Source organism: Panthera leo, chromosome A2 (assembly GCF_018350215.1).
Source record: "Panthera leo isolate Ple1 chromosome A2, P.leo_Ple1_pat1.1, whole genome shotgun sequence".
In the NCBI taxonomy this organism is placed as follows: Eukaryota; Metazoa; Chordata; class Mammalia; order Carnivora; family Felidae; genus Panthera; species Panthera leo.
This window is the reverse complement of record NC_056680.1, coordinates 26,095,259-26,115,636: the sequence shown is the minus strand read 5'-3', so window position 1 is coordinate 26,115,636 and position 20,378 is coordinate 26,095,259. Positions and strand designations below refer to the sequence as shown.

Sequence of the window (20,378 nt, the reverse complement as noted above, 5' to 3'; positions counted from 1 at the left end):
GATCATCTCAGTTGACCAAGGACAATAAACAGGTGTTACTCATCAACTGTACACACTGAGTAAACATCAACTCAAAGATTAGGCCCATAGATGACTGGATCTCAAATGGGGGTAGTCTTGCCCCCTCCTCTCTCCAGGGGACACTGGACAATTTTTGGAGACCTTTTTTATTGTCACAATGTGTGGGGTGGAAGTACTGCTCACATCTAGTGGGTACAGGCCAGCGATGTTGCTTAACCTCTGACAATGCACAGGACAGCCCCCCACAGCAAACAACTATCTGGCCCAAAATGTCAAATGTCATGTCTGAGAAAACCAGCCTCAGATTAATGGCTGGTATGAAAAAAGCACAGTAAGGCATCAACCTGAGCTTTTTCTCTCCATGATACTACACAACACTGCTACTTCCCAGGATATTTCCTTCCTGCCTTTCTCTAGACACAAGTATTCCTTTTTTTTTTTTTTTTTTTTTTTTGACACAGATATTCACACATTGTATTTATATCCTGCTTTTTCCCCCTAAGCCCAAATAATCATTTTCCGTGCTACTACATGTCTTTATAAGTTTGACTTTTGGGAGTACCTAGATGGCTCAGTCAGTTAAGCGACTGGCTTTGGCTCAGGTCATGATCTCACAGCTCATGGGTTCAGGCTCCCACACTGGGTTCTGTGCTGACAGCTCAGAACCTGGAGCCTGCTTCAGATACTGTGTTTCCCTCTCTCTCTGCCCCTCCCCTGCTCATACTCTCTCTCAAAAATAAATAAACAGTAAATAAATAAATAAAATTTACTTTTATTAGATAAAAAACATTTTATTAAACAGATGTACCATAATTATTAAATTATTCCCTAATTGTAAAACATTATGATTGTTTTCAAATATTCACTATTATAAATACTGTACCTAAACTAAGTAAGCTTAGGTAAAATAAGTAAGTCATGGGTATATAATATACAGCATAGGGAATACAGTCAATAATATTTTAATACCTTTGTGTGGTAAAAGATGGCAACTAGACTTATCGTGGGGATCATTTCATAACGTATAAAAATATCGGGCGCCTAGGTGGCTCAGTCAGTTAAGCTTGACTCTTTTGGCTCAGGTCATGATCTCACAGTTGTGACATCAAGCTCTGCATTGGGTACCATGCTGACCATGGATTTTGCTCAGGATTCTGTCTCTCCCTCTCCCTCTGTCCTCCCCTGGCTTGTGCACATGTACACTCTCTCTCTCCCTCTCTCAAAATAAACATTAAAAAAAAAAGATTCTCCCTCTGTCCCTCTCCCCTGCTTGCACTCTCTTTAAAGAAAAAAGGAAAAAAAAATTAAAAATATCAAATCACTTTGATGTATGCAAACTAAGAGGATATGGTATGTTAACTATATGCCAATAAAAAAATATTGTACCTTCTTTTGTTCGCTTTAAAAAAGCACTAACTTGACACACAAATGGCCAACAGGTAATGAAAAGGTGCTCAACATCACTAATCATCCTGCAAATGCAAACCAAAACCACAAGAGGTATCACCTCACATCTGTTACAATGGCTATTATCAAAAAGATGAGAAAAAACTTTTAAAAAAATTTTAATGTTGATTTATTTTTGAGAGAGAGACAGAGTACAAGCAGGGGAGAGGCAGAGAGAGAGGGAGACACAGAATCTGAAGCAGGCTCCAGGCTCTGCGCTGTCAGCACAGAACTGACGCAGGGTTCAAACTCGTGAACCACCAGATCATGACCTGAGCCAAAGTCGGACGCTCAACTGACTGAGTCGCCCAGGCGCCCTGAGAAATAACAACTTTTGATCAGGATGTGCAGAAAAGAGAAACCTTGTACATTACTGGTGGAGATGTAAATTGGTACAGCCACTAGGCAAAATAGTATGGAGGTTTGTCAAAAAATTAAAAATAGAACTACCATATGATCCAGCAATTCCCCTCCTGGGTATATATCTGAAGGAAATGAAAACACTAAATTGAAAAGATATACACTCCCATGTTCACTGCAGCATTATTTACAATAGCCAACATCTAAGCGTCCATCAACGGGTGCATGGATAAAGAAAATGGGGGTATATACAATGGAATATTACTCAACCATAAAAAAGAAGAAAGAAATCCTTCTATCTACAACAACATGAATGGAGCTTTGTGGTATTATGCTAAGTGAAATAAGTCAGAGAAAGACAAATACCATATGATCTCACCTATATGTGGAATCTAAAAACAAAACAAAAACCAAACCCAAACTCATAGAGGACAGATTGTTGACAAAGAACAGACTTGCCAGGGCTGGGGAGGGGGAAGGGGGCAGATGAAATGGGTGAAGGGGCCAAAAGGTACAAATTTCCAGTTCCAGAATGAGTAAGTCATGGGATATAATGTATAGCATGGTGAGTATTATTAATGTATTGTATAGTTGAGAGTTACTGAGACTAAATCTTAAAAGTTCTCACCACAAGAAAACTATGTATAGCGATAGATGTTAACTAGGGTTGGTGATCATTTCATAATGTACACAAATATCGAATCATCATGTTCTACCTCAGTAATTTTTTTTAAAAGCACGAAGTTTCAAAATCAACTCATATATGTCACAAACCAAAAAAATGATACGATTTGCTTTACCTTAAACTGTGGCTTTTCAGAAGTGGTTAGTAAAACATCACTGAATAACCTGTAAAGAAAAGAAATAAAAAAAAGTTTTCATAAGCCAGGTGTCCTCTCAGATCAAAATGGAATGAGACATCTTTAGCCCATGAGGTTCCCACCACATCTCTCGGCCCTGGCCCAATCTACCAGTTTGTTCATGCTTATCAACAAACTCAAAGGAGTTTACAGGCCACCCAGGCTGACCTCGGAAAAACCTCAGAACCTCCTCCCCCACCCCCGCTGCCCCTATTCCCTAATATTAGAGGGGCTATACCAGGAAGAGACTGGGTCAGCCCTGTACTGAAGGTTATTTCCCCACCTGTGGGACAGAAGACGTCTCCTGCTATACAGCAAAGCAATAATGCTTTAAAAAAATCAGTTTTGCAAATCCTTATATTATTATTTCATTATATTACTATATTTATTATATTGCAAATAATGTACACAGTAGATATTGCTAAACAGAAGAACCAATTTCCCACACCCGCCCCCGCCTTTTTTTAAAAACTAGAGGAGGATAAAACTCTTTCTCTCTCCCCCTTTCCTTCTTTCCCCTGTTTACTCTCTCCCTAAAAATAAAATAAATAAGTCTTTTTAAAATATTGTGTTACTAAAAACAACAGCATGAGGAATTCTGAACTGCTTTGACTAAAACAGTTGGGAGAATTTAAATGGCTGCTTGGATAGTGCCCAAATGGCTGTACGTGATTCTTTCCTTGAGGAGTCTCCCCTTTTCTAAAAAACAGGAAGTATGTCACAAGTAGAAATGACACCGTTAACTTTTCCCCACAGTGCTCCTGGGGTGGCTCTGGAGGTGGAGACATAACTCTCCTGTCCAGGCCACAGGTCCATTTACTTCCAGAAAACATGTTTTAACTGAACATAGCTCACGCGTCTTCATATATTCAAGTATTCTTCGCAAGGCTGAAGGCCACACGGTAGAAAGACTTAAGTGAGGAAAAAACAATTTGGATTCACTTTAGCACTGGAAGACGGGGTGGAGAATGGAAGAGCTTCGGGGGGCGGAAGGGGGGGCTGCAAATGCAAATCCAAGTAAATCAACATGGATACGGGCTGTTCCCTAACCACAAATGCATTTTCCTCTACCAGTTTGTGTGAAAATTATTTTATTTCCCTAACTGGATCTATTCTTCTGTATTCACATTGCTGTTAAAGGAGGATGCTTGGGAGAGGGACATGCCAGTGTCAGCAGAACTTTAATATGTCACATCCTCAGGGCAAGGGCTTGGGCTGCTTGCCTCAGCACCAGCTTCCTTGGGGCCTAGGACGGCACCTGGGCTATAGCAGACCCTCTCTAAACACGAGGAACCTGAACTTACCACAACCTCCTCTGAGTTCTGGCTGTATGCACTTCCAGCTAAGTCCTGCCCTGTTCCCTACATTATTGTTTCCTGAGTACATGTGTTCTACAGCAAGCTGGTACAGACAAAGCACTGGGCACACTGCATGGCATGTCATGTTCACAAAAGATAAGCTGAACCAGTATTAATCATAATGAACATTTGAAAAGCACTTATTGGGGTGCCTGGGGGGCTCAGTCAGTTAAACGTCCGACTCTTGATTTCAGCTCAGGACATGACCTCACAGTTCATGGGTTCAAGCCCCAAGTCGGGCTCCGGGAGTCAAGCTGACAAGGTTGAACTTGCTTGGGATTCTCTCTCTCTTTCTCTGCCCCTCTCCTACTCACATGTTCTCTCTCTTTCACTCTCAAAATAAATAAATCAACTTTAAAAAAAAAAAAAGAAAAAGAAAGAGAACTCCTTTAAAAATAAAATAAAATAAAAAGCACTTATTAAGTACCTGGCACTTTATTAGGAATCATCTCATTAAATCCTCCCAATAACCTTCTGAGGTGGGTCCTATTATCATCCTCATTTTACAGATAAGGAAACTCAGCTTCTAGGCAGGAAACCTGCCAAAGGTCACCCAGGTAGAAGTGGTGAAGCTAGGTCCACCCCCATAACCCTTAGAGGTTATGTCTAAGCCTCAGACACATTCTACTTAACCACCTGCTGCCTCTCTAAGAAGGGATAGAAAATATACTGAGAGGCAAGGCCCCAAAGTACTATTTCAATTATCTTGCTTAACTATTCATAACCCAGTTTAAGGGAGAATGCCTTCTGAGCTCTAAGCCCCTAGCACAAGGTCTGGTACATGTCAGATGTTTAATAAATGTTACTCAGGGAGCAAAGGAACAAACAAGTGCATGGGAGGCAAGAAATGTGCTACCCTCCTCTTAGAGTTGGATCCACTGAGGCCTATGACTTGTGAACCAGTCACAGCTGAGGGCCAACTGGTGTGCTGAAACAGGGCCATAAAGGACAGCGCTCGAGCAAGCCCTCTGTCAGGATTTCCTAGGTGGGGGGATGCCATGTGTACACACACACGATGCTAACACCGACAGGGAGAGACACGTGTGAGAGTGTGGACATGAAATCAGAGCCATCAGACTACGGTAGCAGAGAGGTCACGAGGAAAGGTCATGATATCATGCTGCAAGTGACCAACAGCAAGCAGGTCACTCTAACTCTGCAAGGACCACGATTGGGTATTTACTATGGTACCAAGCACCTGGGTTAGTAGGCTGGCGTTCGACACAGTTATGAAGATTACAACCAAGGCATATGATTGACTTACGGCATCTGTAAGAGCCGGGAGACGGTAGGCATGCCATTTTTACAGGCTTCACAAGACAGCGTAGACTCCAACACGGCCACTTGAAATGAACAGATACACATTTTAGTTCCACAGAACATGCTGGCAAATCCACTTGGTGATGAAAAGTTTGACACCACTTCGCAACAACTGTCTGCAGGCTGATCAGGATGGTGTCAAAACTCTTCACGCACAGACAGATGGCATACACGGGGGAGGGGGATGTTGGCACCATGGATGTTACCGATGACTCAAAATAAATGGTTCAGAAACCACATGCTGACAGAAAGCTAAATATATCTCAAAGATAATTGGAGGAAGGACTCAAGATATCATTCATAAAAGTGTTTGCTCTCTTAAAAGAGAAGTAAACACCACACAGAAAATTCTGAACTTGAAAGACATTTTGCTGCTTGTGTGCCTTTAATCAAAACCAGCACACAAAATGCCAACTGTTGATACCTCATCATCCAACACCTTGGATGATATATAAACAAAAGCAGCCAGACTTTTCTACTCACAGGTCACTGTTGAGTTTCAGCTGTTCAAACTCAACACAAAGTCGTCTCAGGGCCTGTTCTTTTGAGCCACCTCATTTGACACAGAACTAACACTTGGTGGAGGCTTAGCTTGCAGATCTTGAAGACTTGGGGGTCCAGGAGCTACCCTGCCCTCCCTTCTCAGTGCTCTAGCAGTGAGTTCTGAGCTGGCTGTGGAGGGCATGAAAGGGTCCCTGGATGAGTGTGCATCAGTTCCTACATCCCTCTACCAAAGGTGTCTCCCACCTGGCCTCGGACTCTCCTCGGTCCCCTCAGTAATGCTGGAAGAACTCCTGGATCCAATTTTCCAGGCATCTGTCTACCTGCCTACCCCTCCTCACGCTCGTCCTGCCAGGCTTTTATTTATAAGAGGTCCAGCCCCTGGTTCTCTTGTTCCCTGCAGGTCCCACTTCGGCCTCAGTCTGGCTCCCAACACCTGCCCGAGTCGAAAGGCTGCCTTCAATTTGCCTGCTCCTGGTTTCTGCTTTTTTATCAGACTCAGTCCAGCCATACTTCTTTTTACAACCTACTTTCAAAATTCTAAAAACAGTTACAAAACATCTCCTGAGGTTTCAGATAGCCTGACAAATGGACAAGCCATATGAATTTTTAGTGAAGTGCATGTAAATAAATTGCTCAGACTTTGTTGAATTTTAAATTGGATTTGATTGACTGTGGAGCATGCCAACTTCCTCTGGGTCCTTCCTGGACTCTGGAAAGGGGGTGAGTAACTCTGCAGACTACCAGGGCCCAGAAGACTCCTTCAAACCCCATACTAACCCACAGCCATAGACGGTGCAGGAGGGAAGGAGTCTACAGGCACTGAGTCTGGCGGTCGTCCATAAGTCATTTCATACAGTAAGTGGCCAAAGCAGTGGACGTCCACACTTTCCAATGTCTGTGGAAGACAAGACAGCAGCAGCGTGGTGATCCTTCAGTTTGGGTTTGTGAATTCCAATGCTCCTTTCCTACACTTCCACTGAGAAACATGGCCCAGGGGCAACTCCACCCACAACTGGTAGTGAAAACACAACTCCAAAGCCTTTTGCAAAAGCTCACAAGGCATTACTTTGACTCAAGATCTTGGTCCTACTCTCCACTGTTTTCCAGTCAGTGATTCTACATCTCTCCGTGTCCCATCTACCATTTCAACAAGGCTCTTGGAGGTACAGTGATGCGCTGTAGGAGGAAGAGGGCTAAGAGGCATGGCCTACCCTGCCTGTACCTCTCACTGCTTAGTGCATATTTCTTACATGCGCAGATCATGGGTCCTGCATGGGGGCAATTTAGACCAAAAAATGAACTTGCTGTTTTGTTACTTTTAGCAACTTACATTGATTTTCCTGAACTGTGAGAAATAGGATCGGTAGAAGGAAGGAAGGCCCAATAAAGAATTCTCAAGGTCTAGCAGCCGACAAGTGTCACCATCTAGCATCACATTGGAGGCATGCAGATGCCCATAAGGGAATCCCTTGTCATGTAGAAACTTCAGTACCTATTAAAAAATATGTATAGGTTACATTTTCTCCCCCAATTCATTCAGCTATGAGACAGGTTAAATTTGTATTTTAAGTCAATACATTGTGAAGCAAAACCAAAGAGGTCACTGAGGAGATTCCTAAAGAAAAATGCCACTTCCATCCATTTCTTTGGAGAAGGCGATGATGCTGAATGCTTTCCAGCTATGAGACACAACAATAAGCTCCCTCATTTCCAAACAACAGAGGAGCAGTCTGCATATACTTGGGGTTAACACCTTTGGTGCCAAAAAGCTCTACTTTAAGCACTTTCTGATCTCAACGGGCCAGCTCTTTTCAGGCCACAGTCTTGATCCTCCTGCACAGATGAGTAAAGCTATCATGTCAGGGCATCGGCCAAAGTTATTCAGGAAAAGAGTCTGAGCTGAAGACATCTCTAGACCAATCTCTTCTCAGAATATACTGGGCTGTTTATTAACAGAAACATATGACCGGCTTCCACAGAAAGAAGCAAACTTTTCCTGCCATTTAATAAACAGTGGCTCATCCAGTAATCCAGATCCCTAGATAAACCCCCACAAAGACCTTGTGAACTAGAGCAGTGCTAGCCAAAGGGGGTGCCCAGGGCAATCTACTAAGGACTAGAAGAAAATGATACAACTTCTCCCTTTTCTCTTTCTTTTTCTTCCTTCCTTCCTTCCTCCCTTCCTTCCTTCCTTCCTTTCTTTGGAGCACGCACGCATGTCAGCAGGGTTGGGGCAGAGAGAGGGAGAGAGAAAGAATCCCAAGCAGGCTCTGTACTGTCACCATGGAGCCTGACACAGGGTTCAAACCCACAAACTGTGAGATCATGACCTGAGCCAAAATCAAGAGTCGGACCACTGAGCCACTCAGGTGCCACTTTAACTTCTCCTTCTTCTTGTTTTGTTTTTAATCTCCTTCTTTCCTAACTTATAATGTACAACATATATTAGTAGTAGGGTACGCATATAATAGTTAAATATATGTAACATCGGCGGGGGGTGGGGTGGGGTTATGTTTAAATTATTTTCACTAATAGGGTCTCACAATCCAAGGAGCCTGGAGAATACTGATGTAGAAAGAAAACGGGAAAGCCTTTTCATGCTAGTTACACTTATGCAAGGGAGCCATACGGTTACATATTGACAAAACAAAACCAACAATATTGGCACAAAGATAAAGATCAACCAAACATAACACAAAAGTTGGTATCTGCACAGTAAAGTTCTTAAAAATCAGACACTAAATTCCAATAGCTAAGCTTTGGTAATTTTGTAGATCTAAACTGCTGTCTTAGGTCTCAAATATTTGCTTTTTGGGATAAAATGGGACAATGCCATCAGTTTATAAGTGATCAACTTAAACTATTTTGGATGTTGCCTAAGAACTTTCCCAAAAGAATACAGTAAACTGGATGAAATTCCAATGCAGCTTAAACAAATATTAAATACCTCTTACCTCTAATATTTGCCGCCCATATGTTTTTATTTGCTGGAGTTCAAGGCCCTGGATCTTCTTAGGGTTGCAGTACTTCTTTAGGAATGGGTCTTTTGGTTTTGCCTTTGGAAAAGAACAAAGAGCACATAAGAAAGCAGCAGAGGGTTTACATTCTGCACACAGCCTCCTGGAACAGGGAGGAGTCTGAGCAGCTGGTGGTGCCTGATGAGATCAACTCACAGGAGGTGGTTTTTTAAAATACAAGGGTCTGTACAGTTGATAGAAAGAAGCTGACCTGGGTTCCATCCCTTCTCTAGTCCAGTGAAGATCAAACAGGTCTTGACCTTGGCAGACCCCAAAGTCCTATTTTCCAACTTTCCTGAGATACTGCAGTATTGCTTTCTTAAGTGAAAGACACAAACTTCAAAACTGACCTAAGAAAGCAGCCTACAATGTAATGGACCTAAGCATTGTGTGTCCAACCTTCTTCCATGTGGGGAAAGGAATGCTCTACCAGACTGGGAAGTTTTATTGCTAAAGTCAAAATAGATTCCAAATAAAATCAAAATTAAAATAAAGCCCCCAGGGCCTAACTTCTGGAAACTTAAAGCTCAAGTATCAACAACAGGTTCTGAAGGGACTTGAGAACGTCCTTATGATCATGAACTTGCACAAGTACCTTGTAGATCAGGTCCTTCAAAGTTCCTTTTTCATTAAACATCCTAATAAGCAATGCTGAGGATTCATTAGCTGTGGCAAAGGTGACCCGATAGATGTAAGGGTGCTGCCAAAACAAGAAATTCACGATTATTCACATCAGTGTCTAGGTCCTTTGAGATAAGAATCTGGTTACATAGAGACAAATACCATTTCAGCTGTGTAGTTGCACATAAATGTGGGGATGTCCCTGAACACATGGCATTTTCTTACAAGATGATCAACTAGCACCTCGTTCTTTATTTTTTAAAATGTTTATTTATTTGGAGAGAGACGGAGCGTGAGGGGAGAGGGGCAGAGAGAGGGGGAGAGTGAAAATCCCAAGCAGGCTCCCCGCTGTCAGCACGGAGTCCCATGCAGGGCTCGATCTCACCCCAAGCCGAAATCAAGAGTCAGACGCTTAAGCGACTGAGCCACCCGGGTGCACCTGGTTCTTTAGATGAGAGAAGGAACATAAACAAAGGGAGGTAGCTAACCGGCACGGTGAGCTCTACATGTGAAGGTATCTGCCTGGGTATGCACATTCTCAGAACCCAGGCAAAAGGGTGGAAGAAAGAGAAAGTCTGAGTTTGGGGGACAGTGGTTTTAATATTCTGCTGCTGTAAACTGGTAAAGACTATAGCCAAATCCTAGAACAGCCAAGTGAGGACCAGGGTAAATGTGTCTTTATTCACAGCTTTGCCTAACATTTCACACTGCTGTTCGGTACCACGCCAGGGAATGTAAAAGCCAGAAAACAAGCAAAAGCAGCATCCTTTGGCATCTTAAGCCCTTATCAAAAGCAGCTTGCAAGAATCTTCCGATCCTTCTACTGGAGTGTGCAATATGACGATTCACAGGGTATTCCTGAGATGGGGACACTGAGTCAACCAAGTGGGGTGAAGAGTGAGACAAATTATTTAATGACTGAAAGGAAAGTCCTCGTATGACCTGGAATTTTGGTTACATGAACAAAGTGGCTTCAGACAGATATTACAATAACCATTAGCTCAAAGGAATAACATTAAAATTTAAACCCTTAGGAGCTGAGCTGTGCAAGGAATCGGGAGGCAGGGGTTGAGTGGGGTGGGGATGGAAGGGTGTGTCCAAAAAATACAGTAACTGATCATGAAGTTTCTCCTGATCATCACATCAAAATGATTGATGTTGACATTCTAACAGCTTTATTGAAATATACCGCACATACCATTAAAATTCATCTATTTACAGTGCACAAGTCAATGATTTTCAGTATATTCAGAGCTGTACAAACTACCACACAACCTAATTTTAGAACATTTTCATCACTCCAAAAAGGAACCCAATGAATAAAATAAAAATCTTTGAGTCCATACGATATAAACAGAGGGGAGAATAGGAAGCTCTTCCTTAGAGTGCCAACTCATAAACCTAAGAAGAATGATGAAGTTGGAAAATCTCAATGAGGCTAAAACTAGTGGATTTGGTAACAACAGGATATTTATACAGTCTCAAAATATCTCCTTTATTAATTCTTATCATCTTATGAAAATAATTAAGGATGGGTACAAATGTTTAGCCTGAATTGTTCACTGTGGCTTTTTTTTTTTAAATAAGAACAAAAAACTGGAAGTGGTCCAAATGTCTAGTATAAGATTAGCTGAATAAACTGAAGTAAAGCCAACGACAATTCTATGGAGCCAGAATAATGATGTTATACTACATGTATTCAACATAAAAGATGCGCACGGTATACCATTAACCAAAAAATCAGGTTTTAAAATAATATGTATTTAATTTTTCAAAAATAACCATATAAAGCTCTAGAAAAGCAACAACTACACATTTTGGTTCATGCTTCTGGTTGGTTGGGATTACAAGTGAGTTTTATTTTATTTTTGCTTTTCCATGTTTTCTCACTTTCCACAATTTTAACATGCACCACTTATCTGTACTACCTCCTTTTAAAAAACCACAACCATTAAAAGAAGTTTGGAGGGGCGTCTGGGTGGCTCAGTTGGTTAAGTGTCCAACTTCGGCTCAAGTCGTCGTGATCTCACAGTTCATGGGTTCAAGCCCTGCCTGAGGCTCTGTGCTGACAGCTCAGAGCCTAGAGCCTGCTTCGGATTCTGTGACTCCATCTCTCCCTCTGCCCCTCCCCTGTTCGTGTACTTGTTCCCTAAATAATTAAATAAATAAATAAATAAATAAATAAATAAATAAATAAATGTTGAAAACCAAAATTAAAAAAAAAAAAAAAATGGAATTGAATGCTGAGAGCCTGTGTCACACAACTAATCGCACTCAAAGACCACAGCATTTTTCTTGGCTACATATCACACTTCATTAAATGCTTGGTTTTGCTAGCTTGACAAGACCTTCTATCTTCAAAAACGAACTTGCCAACCCAACTAGACAGGTCAGCATAATTGTGCTCATGAATGGCTCAGTCTAGGGTCCTACATCCTCATGCAGACCACAGATAAAGAACATCAATACTAACTCAATTTTCTGGCCAGATTAGTCTTTTCCTGAAGACATTCTGCATATATTCTGAAACATATTGATGTGTTTTTTTCCACTAAAGGCCTTGGATCAAAATGTACATTAGCATAAACAATACCAGGCACTCCTAAAGGCCAACTATTTGGCCTGTGAGAATAGTGACTCAGACAGCAAAAGAGCTCTTGTGCTTCCCCATACCCAGCCTATCTAAATCTATATTAGTTCTGTTTTCTCAGGCTAGAAACAGATCTTTCAATTCCATGGATATAAACATCCTCATCAAGAACAAAGTGGGTGCTTTCCTACTCTGACATTTGTTTAAAACACACATAACCATTTAAATTATCATGTTTCATGGTTTGTGTAGATGTCACGAATGCCATTTAAATGGCCTCTGAACTATGGGAGTAGCCCTGAACAATTTCAGTCTGAACTAAAATCCACTCTACCTCTCCATTCCGTTGAGCCTACAGAGTATTTCCAGCTCGTCTGTCCATGGTCACCTACAAGAAAACACTGTGAATCTGTCATCAGTACGTAGAATAATAGAAGGGCTTGTACTCACCAAACAGGAAGGTAGAAGTTTGATTAGACACTGAAAATCTTTATCTGACAGATACTTGTCGGGACCAAGGTCAGCCTGAAAACATGGGGGGAAATATTAGGGTGTTGCCTTAGTAATCAAAAGAAAAATTCCTTGTTACTCTTTCCCTTTTTTCATTTGCCCAAATATATGACTGTAAACCAAAGATGAAAACCACACTAAGTTTTGTTGCCTCAAGGCTTTTCTGGAGCGGTAGAATATAAACATATATGTACCAGGATTTAACTACACTCTTACCAAATTCCATTAACCAAATCACTAGAACTCCCAAAGTGAGAGATATAACATAAAGTAATGTTCAAGTATGTCTTCCTTAAAACAAACTGCAAAATTGCCAATCCTAAAGAGGCTCCAGAAGTATTTTAAGCTGTTCCTGTTTCTTTCCAGATGTTTACTAGTTGATCAGATAATATCACATCCATATAACCAAATGAATAAGCAAAGTGACTCAAAATGACTCTTTTGTTGTGGGACTGAAGAGGCCTTATACATCATTCAGGAGCACAGTACAGTTTCTTAATTCTCTTTTCCAATATCTGCTTTCATAAACCCAGCTAAAGTCCCTGAAATGAGACTGAAGCAAAAAACCAGCTTACCCAGCTTAACACTAGCCGTTCCTTTGGCTGATTTTTAATCTTCATCAAGAAATATTTCTTCCTTATTCTCCAACCTGCCATAAAAGCAGAGATGTATTTATAGCATATCATTTTTACACCAACAGAAATATCATCAACTAAAGAATAATAAAACTTAAGTTTGGTAATACTATCCACAGTAACACAGGCACCAGCAAAATGACCATTTGGTAATGTTGACATGGGAAAGACTGTACTTAAGAAAAGTAAAACAAAACAAAAAGTCCAGAAACCCCACCAAAAAAAACACCAAAAACAACGGCAAAGAAACTATTCTATTCACGGGAATAGGAAAACTTAAGTTAAAGTTTAGTGAGAAAGAGTGATGGCAAATGAATGAGGGCCCTAAAAGTACACAGTACTACCCTCCAAACCCTCAGGTAGTGCTTTGCCCAAGATTCATGAAGTATAAAAATTATGGACTGCACCTCCAGGCAGTCAGAAAGCAAAAAGAAAAAGAAATCACCTGCATTTAAGAGCTTTCTCAGGATACAGATAGGAAAGTGTGACAAAGAGTCCAGTTCTGTGACCTGTATTAACAGACTAGACATATGCCAGTTTCTCACCTATGTCTTTCAATGGCTCTACCACCTCCCACTTTGGTTCTGATCGGAAGAACATGGAAACTTGCTGTAAGGCAATCTCTGCAAAGACATTTTAGAAACTCATCAGGCAAACCTATTATGAAAGTACCATATGCTTAAGATCTTATTCTAGCAAATGAAATCCTTATGGTCTATGACCTTCTTAAAAAACTTAATTAAAAAAAAATCTGCAGATATAACTGCAATGTAGGATTCTAGATTGGATCCTGGAACAGAAAAAGGACATTAGTGGAAACACTAGTGAAATCTGCATAGAATCTGTAGTTAATAGTAATGCACCAATGTTGATTTCTTAGTTTTGATAACTGTGCCATGGTCATGTAAGATGCTAACATTAGGGAAAATTCGGTGAGGGGTGGTATATGGAAACTCTCTATACTCTATAAGTCTAAAATTATTCCAAAGTAAAAAGTTTATTAAAAAGAGTAATTATTAATGATATAAAAAAATACGTAGATATTTTTTAAACTGAAAGATCTAAAATACCTAAACTAGTTGGCATAAGCCAGGACTTCATTATATGCACCAGGCCACAACCCAAGCACAAAATTCAAAATGTGATCTGAGGTCAGCTCAGAACAGTCTTTATGTTGCTCCAAGTGATATTTATCCTGTCTTCATTCCTCATGGAATTACAGCTTTCACCAACAAAGAAGCGATTAGCCTTAAATATATATTGGAAATAAAAGCCAGTGTTTTAGAAAAACATCTATGTACAGCAACAACACAGTTCTATTGTGGGAAGTTACCATACCCCTGTTTACTGGAAAAATAATCCATCCTTCTTTTGTGTTCACGTATCGTAAGAACGTTTCCCCCTTTTAAGAAGACAATGAGAAGAGGAAGTTCTTTAACGTTCACTGTATTAAGAAATTATCAGAACAACTGTGCCTTTTTACATTTCCTGCAAAAAGCAACATCTGTAATTTGCTATTTTCCCTCAATGCAATGAGAAAATGAAGCCACTCTAGATCCCTGAAAGCAAACAGCAACACTGCAAGTTCACTGTGGAATTTCACCTCCACCTAGCATGAATGACATTCCAGGCACACTGGTGAGGAATGAGAGATTCGGCAAAAATGCTCTCCATATGTCAGAATGACCTAGTCTGGAATTACCATGCCAAGCACTTGGCAAACAATGTCATATATTTTACGGCACATTATGAGTTAAGAGTTTCGGGGAAGAAAACAATCGACTCGTTTAGTGACTCGATACATAAAGTGTTGATGCTATCCACACAGAAGAAAACAAGACATGATCAAATACAAAACTGACTCCACCTACATTTGTTCTAACTACCCCAAAGTGACAAACCATCTGGAGGGACCGAGTATGGCAGAAGCATATAAAATTTTCATAATCAACACTGGGACCTCTGTACCTCCTCTATAATTAATGTTGATAAAAATGTTTCAGCATTTCCAAAACAACTTGAATGTAAACAATCGTTAAAACAACTTCAACATAACTTAAAAACACATTGTTTTCAGTGAAAATCATTATCAACTTTGAGAAGGATCATGAAAAATAATTTTCTAAATGCAGTACAATGTGATTCTAAGAGCTGTAAAGGACAGTTCATTCACAACCAACAGTGACTCATAATTTCCCGCAAAATCCTTATTCAACATTTATCGTATGCTACTACATACCACATGTTGTTCTAGGAATGGGGGAAATAGCTGTCAACAAACAGAACGTGCTGAATTTGTTACTGATAAATTGAGGACTGGAAAACTGATTTTTTTTTTTTTTACCTTAGAGAATCAGGAAATTGCAGAAAGGACATTTTCTTTCCCTTGAACTATGACTTATTGTGAAGCAAATCACATACCTACACTTTCAGTATGAATCCCCTCCCTCCCCAGATTCAGGCAACGCACTTCAATTGTAAGCATCTACTCCTCTGCTTAGAAACATTTACTAGCACACCATTTCCTAACAAAATCAAGGCCAAGCTTCTTTTTTTAAACTAATTTTTTTTCTTAATGTTTTTATTTATTTTTGAGACAGAGACAGAACATGAGCAGGGAAGGGGCAGAGAGAGAGGGAGACACAGAATCGGAAACAGGCTCCAGGCTCTGAGCCATCAGCACAGAGCCCGATGCGGGGCTCGAACTCACAGACTGTGAGATCATGACCTGAGCCGAAGTCGGATGCTCAACCGACTGAGCCACCCAGGCGCCCCAAGGCCAAGCTTCTAAATCTAGTGTTAACTCAGCTCTGGCTTTAACTTATCTTTCTGTCTTTACCCCTCCACAACATGTGGTACGTAGATTTGCCTGCCTTGACCCCCAGAAGACTGGCCTGACCCCACCCCTCTGCATTTTCCATTCCTGTCCTTCAAGGGTCAACCCAAATCTGCTGCTCCCCTAGCCAGGTCTCCCTGGGCCCTCCATCCTCTGTACATTCCCAGAGCTACAAGTGTCCTTCTCCTATGGGATTCACCATGGACTGTCCTGAGGTATGGCTACTCTCTTCCATTAGACTGTGAACTCCAGCTGGAAGGCTATGTCTTAGTCTGGGCAAAAGCCCACAGCTACATGGAAATATTTTTTTCTCTCCTGGAGCACTGGCCCTTGCCTCTGGCCTGGCAAACTTCTACTTATCCTTAGATCTCCACGTAGGTATCAACTTTTCTGGAAGCCTTCCTCCACCTTCAGATCTGGATCATCTGCCCCTCTACCCCTACCCTCAAGATGCTGCTCCATGTCTACTCTGCCATAGCCTTCACCTGTCAGTCTCCCTGCAGAAGTGCCTTGGGGTGCAGGTAGGGGACTATATTTTCCTCAATGCTGTATTTGTAGCACCTGACACAGAGTAGGCAATAAATATTTGATAAAGCAAGAACTAAGGGTTCAATATGTGTTCAATGGATGTGGATGCTCTCTCCCATTAGAACACAAAATCCACGAAACGAAAGGCATCTGCTCTCATTTCTTGAACACTGACTGACACCTGGGGAAAAACTGCATGCTCAGGAAATGCTGATAAACCAGCCCCAGGCAGGAAATGCACAGCAATGCCTTCAGGCCCACCCTGTGCTTCCCACAGACCTCTGACTTCTCAGCTCAGAATATACCAGTTGCCCCCAGTATGTGCAATCTCTGAGCTCCTAGATCCCAGCTCCATGATGATTACAGGGAACAGCCTCCTCCAGCCCAGCAGCTGGGCTCCAGATCCCCCATCTACTACAGCAGGAGTAGTAGAGGAGGTCTACAGCAGGAGTAGATGTGTGGAGGTCTGCACAGCGGACTGCGGCCTACAACTTCCCAAAGCATCCTGCTCTCGTTCTGAACACAATCCACACCCCCACTTGAGCGCACTACTGCCTGACCTACTCATAGGGTTCTTGGGTAGAAGAGGGCCTGTCCACTTCCTGTCCACTCCCCTTTCCCCTCTTCTTGTTTTATAGATCAGGACCTGAGGTTCACAGAGGGGAAATGCTACAAAGCTGTCACAGGGATCCAAGCTCCTCATCTCTGGTACAAGTGACTTTTGCATGGACATTAAAAATGGACATTAAAAATCCCCTATTCTGAGGAGGTTTGAGGTCTGAAGCAGGAAGATGGCTACACTGCACTGAGGCTTTAAAAAATGTTTTTTAATGTTTATTTATTTTTGAGAGAGAGACAGAGACAAAGCACGAGCAAGGAAGGGGCAGAGAGAGAGACACAGAATTCAAAGCAGGTACCAGGCACCCTACACAGGGCTCAAACTCGCAATCATGACCTGAGCTGAAGTTAGATGCTTAACTGACTGAGCCACTCAGACAGGTTTTTAAATGATAGAAGCAAAAGAAAGAAAGAAAGAAAGAAAGAAAGAAAGAAAGAAAGAAAGAAAGAAAGAAAGAAAGAAAGAAAGAAAGAAAAGCATCTTGTTAGATGAATAAGGTGAGGTTTGTGTGGAGTGGGGCATGTGTGTGTGCGTTTTCCAATACAAGCCCCTAGTGACTGGGAAACACCTGTTTTCCCTATACATTGGCTGGCCCTCAATTAGACTTGGTAGTAACACAAATGGACACCTTTGGAATTTAAATAAAAAGTCAACAGGGGCACCTTGGTGGCTCAGATGGTTAAGTGTCCAATTTTGGCTCAGGTCATGGTCTCACAGTTCATGGGTTCGAGCCCTGCATCAGGCGCTGCACTGACAGTGTGGAACCTGCTTGGGATTTTCTTTCCCTCACTCTCTGCCCCTCCCCTACTCATACTTTCTCTGTCAAAAATTAAATAAACTTAAAAAAAAAAACTGAAACAAAATACAAATGGACATCTCATAACTCCCCCACAAGAGCACTAAGGACCTGTATTTCCTTGGTCATCTGGAGAACACCAGGAAAAGAAGGAAAAGATCAGCAATCCCAGGCTGGAGACCCAGAGAGAGAGGAGCAGCCGCTGGTGTCCTGAAGCTCCTAGTTACCCACCACCTGGACACTGTGGTGGCATCAGAGTCCCCACTCCAACAAGGCATCTTCAACCTCAGAGCAAGAGACAGCAAGAGTGGTGTTGGTGACTTTGGCCACATGAATGCAGCATGCACATCCTGCTGAAGTGGAAAGGGGTGGTGACCACAGACCATTTGGAAAAAGATAAGAGGTGGAGACATTACCCAAATGAAAGGGGGAAGTGGCCCTGCTTCGAGAGGTGCCACATGGTGGAGGTATGCAGAGTGCCCTCAGGAACCACAGGCCATGCTTTGAGTTTCAGGAAGCCTGGACCAGTCCACCTGGCTTTCCAGGGACTGGCTGTCAAGCTGGTACAGGAGGCTGCCTGGGCTTCCCTTTCCAGGCTGCTAGTGAGTCAGCCTAGAGACAAGACAAGTTCTGACAGTTTCATTCAAAAGGGGCAATAAATCAGCATATGCTCTGCAAACAGCCTCCATCCCCTAGTGTTTCATTCCAGGACTGTGCCGCCTTCTTGAGCACTTGGGTTCCAGTGGGAGTCTCTAGCAACCTTATTATACCTCTGCCCACATTTGCTTTGGACTCCTGACTGTTCTGCCATACAGGGGGAAAGGAGAAAGATCAAGAAAAACAGTAGCATGTGAGGGGTACAGTAGTAGGAAATACAGGGATCAGATCATCTTCCAGGGGCAAAGCAGCATCTTAACTGGAAAACAGACGTTGTATGCTTGTACAGTCATACGAATGTGCAGCCCTAGGTAAGGCCTTTCCTCTCAGGTGATCTCTCATCTATGAAATGAAAGGGTTGGTCTTGACATGCCTGCTCCAAATCTTTTCTAGCTCTGACCCCAGGTAATTCAATGTACTCCTGGTACAAGCTCCCTGCTCGTAGGGAGCGCATCTTCCTTGCACCTGCACCCCCGACACCCGGACCTGCACCCAGCACACAGCACAGGCAGAGCAGACAGTGAGAGCCTATGGGATGAACGGCATCATCCTGTAGGCACTGCAACTTGATGCCTGCCCTCAGGAGCACATTAGCAGACACTCTCAGGAACTAAGTAGACAAACCAATGAATGGGGCTAGGTGAAGGCTGATTTGATAGCAGTCAATCCAGGTTTGCCATCTGACAATTTTGGGAATGATCGAGGTGAAGCATGGTGACTGAAAGCCATGAGAGATGCCACACTGAAAGAATCTAAGCTGTCCTGGGAGCCCCATCCTGTGATGTCTTTTCTCCTGTCTGAACCAAAAAACAACTGGGGGAAGAATAAAAGCCTTGTAATAACTTAATGTTCAATTTTGTAACTTAGAGTAAATGTGAGTTTGAACTAAACTTTCCTTTATTGGCTACATTCTAGAAAGGCATTTTTACCTCTGCAGGTACTTCCATGAGAAGAAAGGAGGTACATCAGAGGCTTCTCAGACTTTAATGTGCATGCAAATAACCTGGGGACCTTGTTAAAATCAGATCCTGATCTGTATGTAGGTTTGGCATGGGGCCTGAATTCAGCATTTCTGACAAGCTCCCAGTGATGCCAGTGCTGTGGGTCAGAGGACCACACTGTGAGTAGCAAGGCCCAAGGGCTGTGGTTTTTAAACTCAGCTGCATATTGGAATTTCTTGGGGAGCTTTCCAAACCAGGAGCCCCCACCCCCATCTGTAGAGATTTTGATTTAATTGGCATGAGGGCAGCCTAGGCATCGGGATTTTTTTAAAGCTCCCTGGATTGAGTTCATTATGCAGAAAAGTTTGGTACCTGACAGGCAGCCCTCTATTTCCCTCTCTCTGAAACAGGAATAAAAGTGCCTCCTTCTAATTACTTCAAAAGCAGTGTCTTGAGGACATGAAATGTAATGTGTGAACAATCTATTCTCTTAGCAAGGAAATCAGCTTATTAAAAATACGCAGAGTTCCATTGAGACTCTAAGCATGGGTCAGCTTTAACAGCTCAGTCAAATTCTAGTTTCTGGCTCGGTTCTACAACAGTTTCCATGGGTCTCTTCAAGGCCACCCCAAGGCATATTGAATATTTAATCACTCCTTCTGCTGACAACAGGCTTAGGTTATTGACGCTAGCTTTGTGTATAACTGGAACCCTTTCCACCTCAGTCCCCTGGTTGATTTGGGGAAAATTTGGAAGAGC

General features: G+C 42.1%; 1 protein-coding gene across 8 annotated transcripts in view; it reads right to left on the bottom strand.

Moving 5' to 3' along the window:
• Positions 1–20,378, bottom strand: part of PXK (PX domain containing serine/threonine kinase like) — a 75,519-nt gene that overhangs the window by 17,069 nt on the left and 38,072 nt on the right. For all 8 annotated transcript variants that reach the window (XM_042929807.1, XM_042929808.1, XM_042929802.1 and 5 more), the window contains 9 exons: positions 13,788–13,865; positions 13,183–13,256; positions 12,548–12,622; positions 9,482–9,586; positions 8,824–8,925; positions 7,200–7,361; positions 6,647–6,764; positions 5,310–5,388; positions 2,628–2,676 (listed from right to left, as the gene is read on the bottom strand). In XM_042929807.1, the coding sequence (XP_042785741.1) occupies positions 2,628–2,676; positions 5,310–5,388; positions 6,647–6,764; positions 7,200–7,361; positions 8,824–8,925; positions 9,482–9,586; positions 12,548–12,622; positions 13,183–13,256; positions 13,788–13,865 (842 nt within the window). The remainder of the gene's footprint in view (positions 1–2,627; positions 2,677–5,309; positions 5,389–6,646; positions 6,765–7,199; positions 7,362–8,823; positions 8,926–9,481; positions 9,587–12,547; positions 12,623–13,182; positions 13,257–13,787; positions 13,866–20,378) is intronic.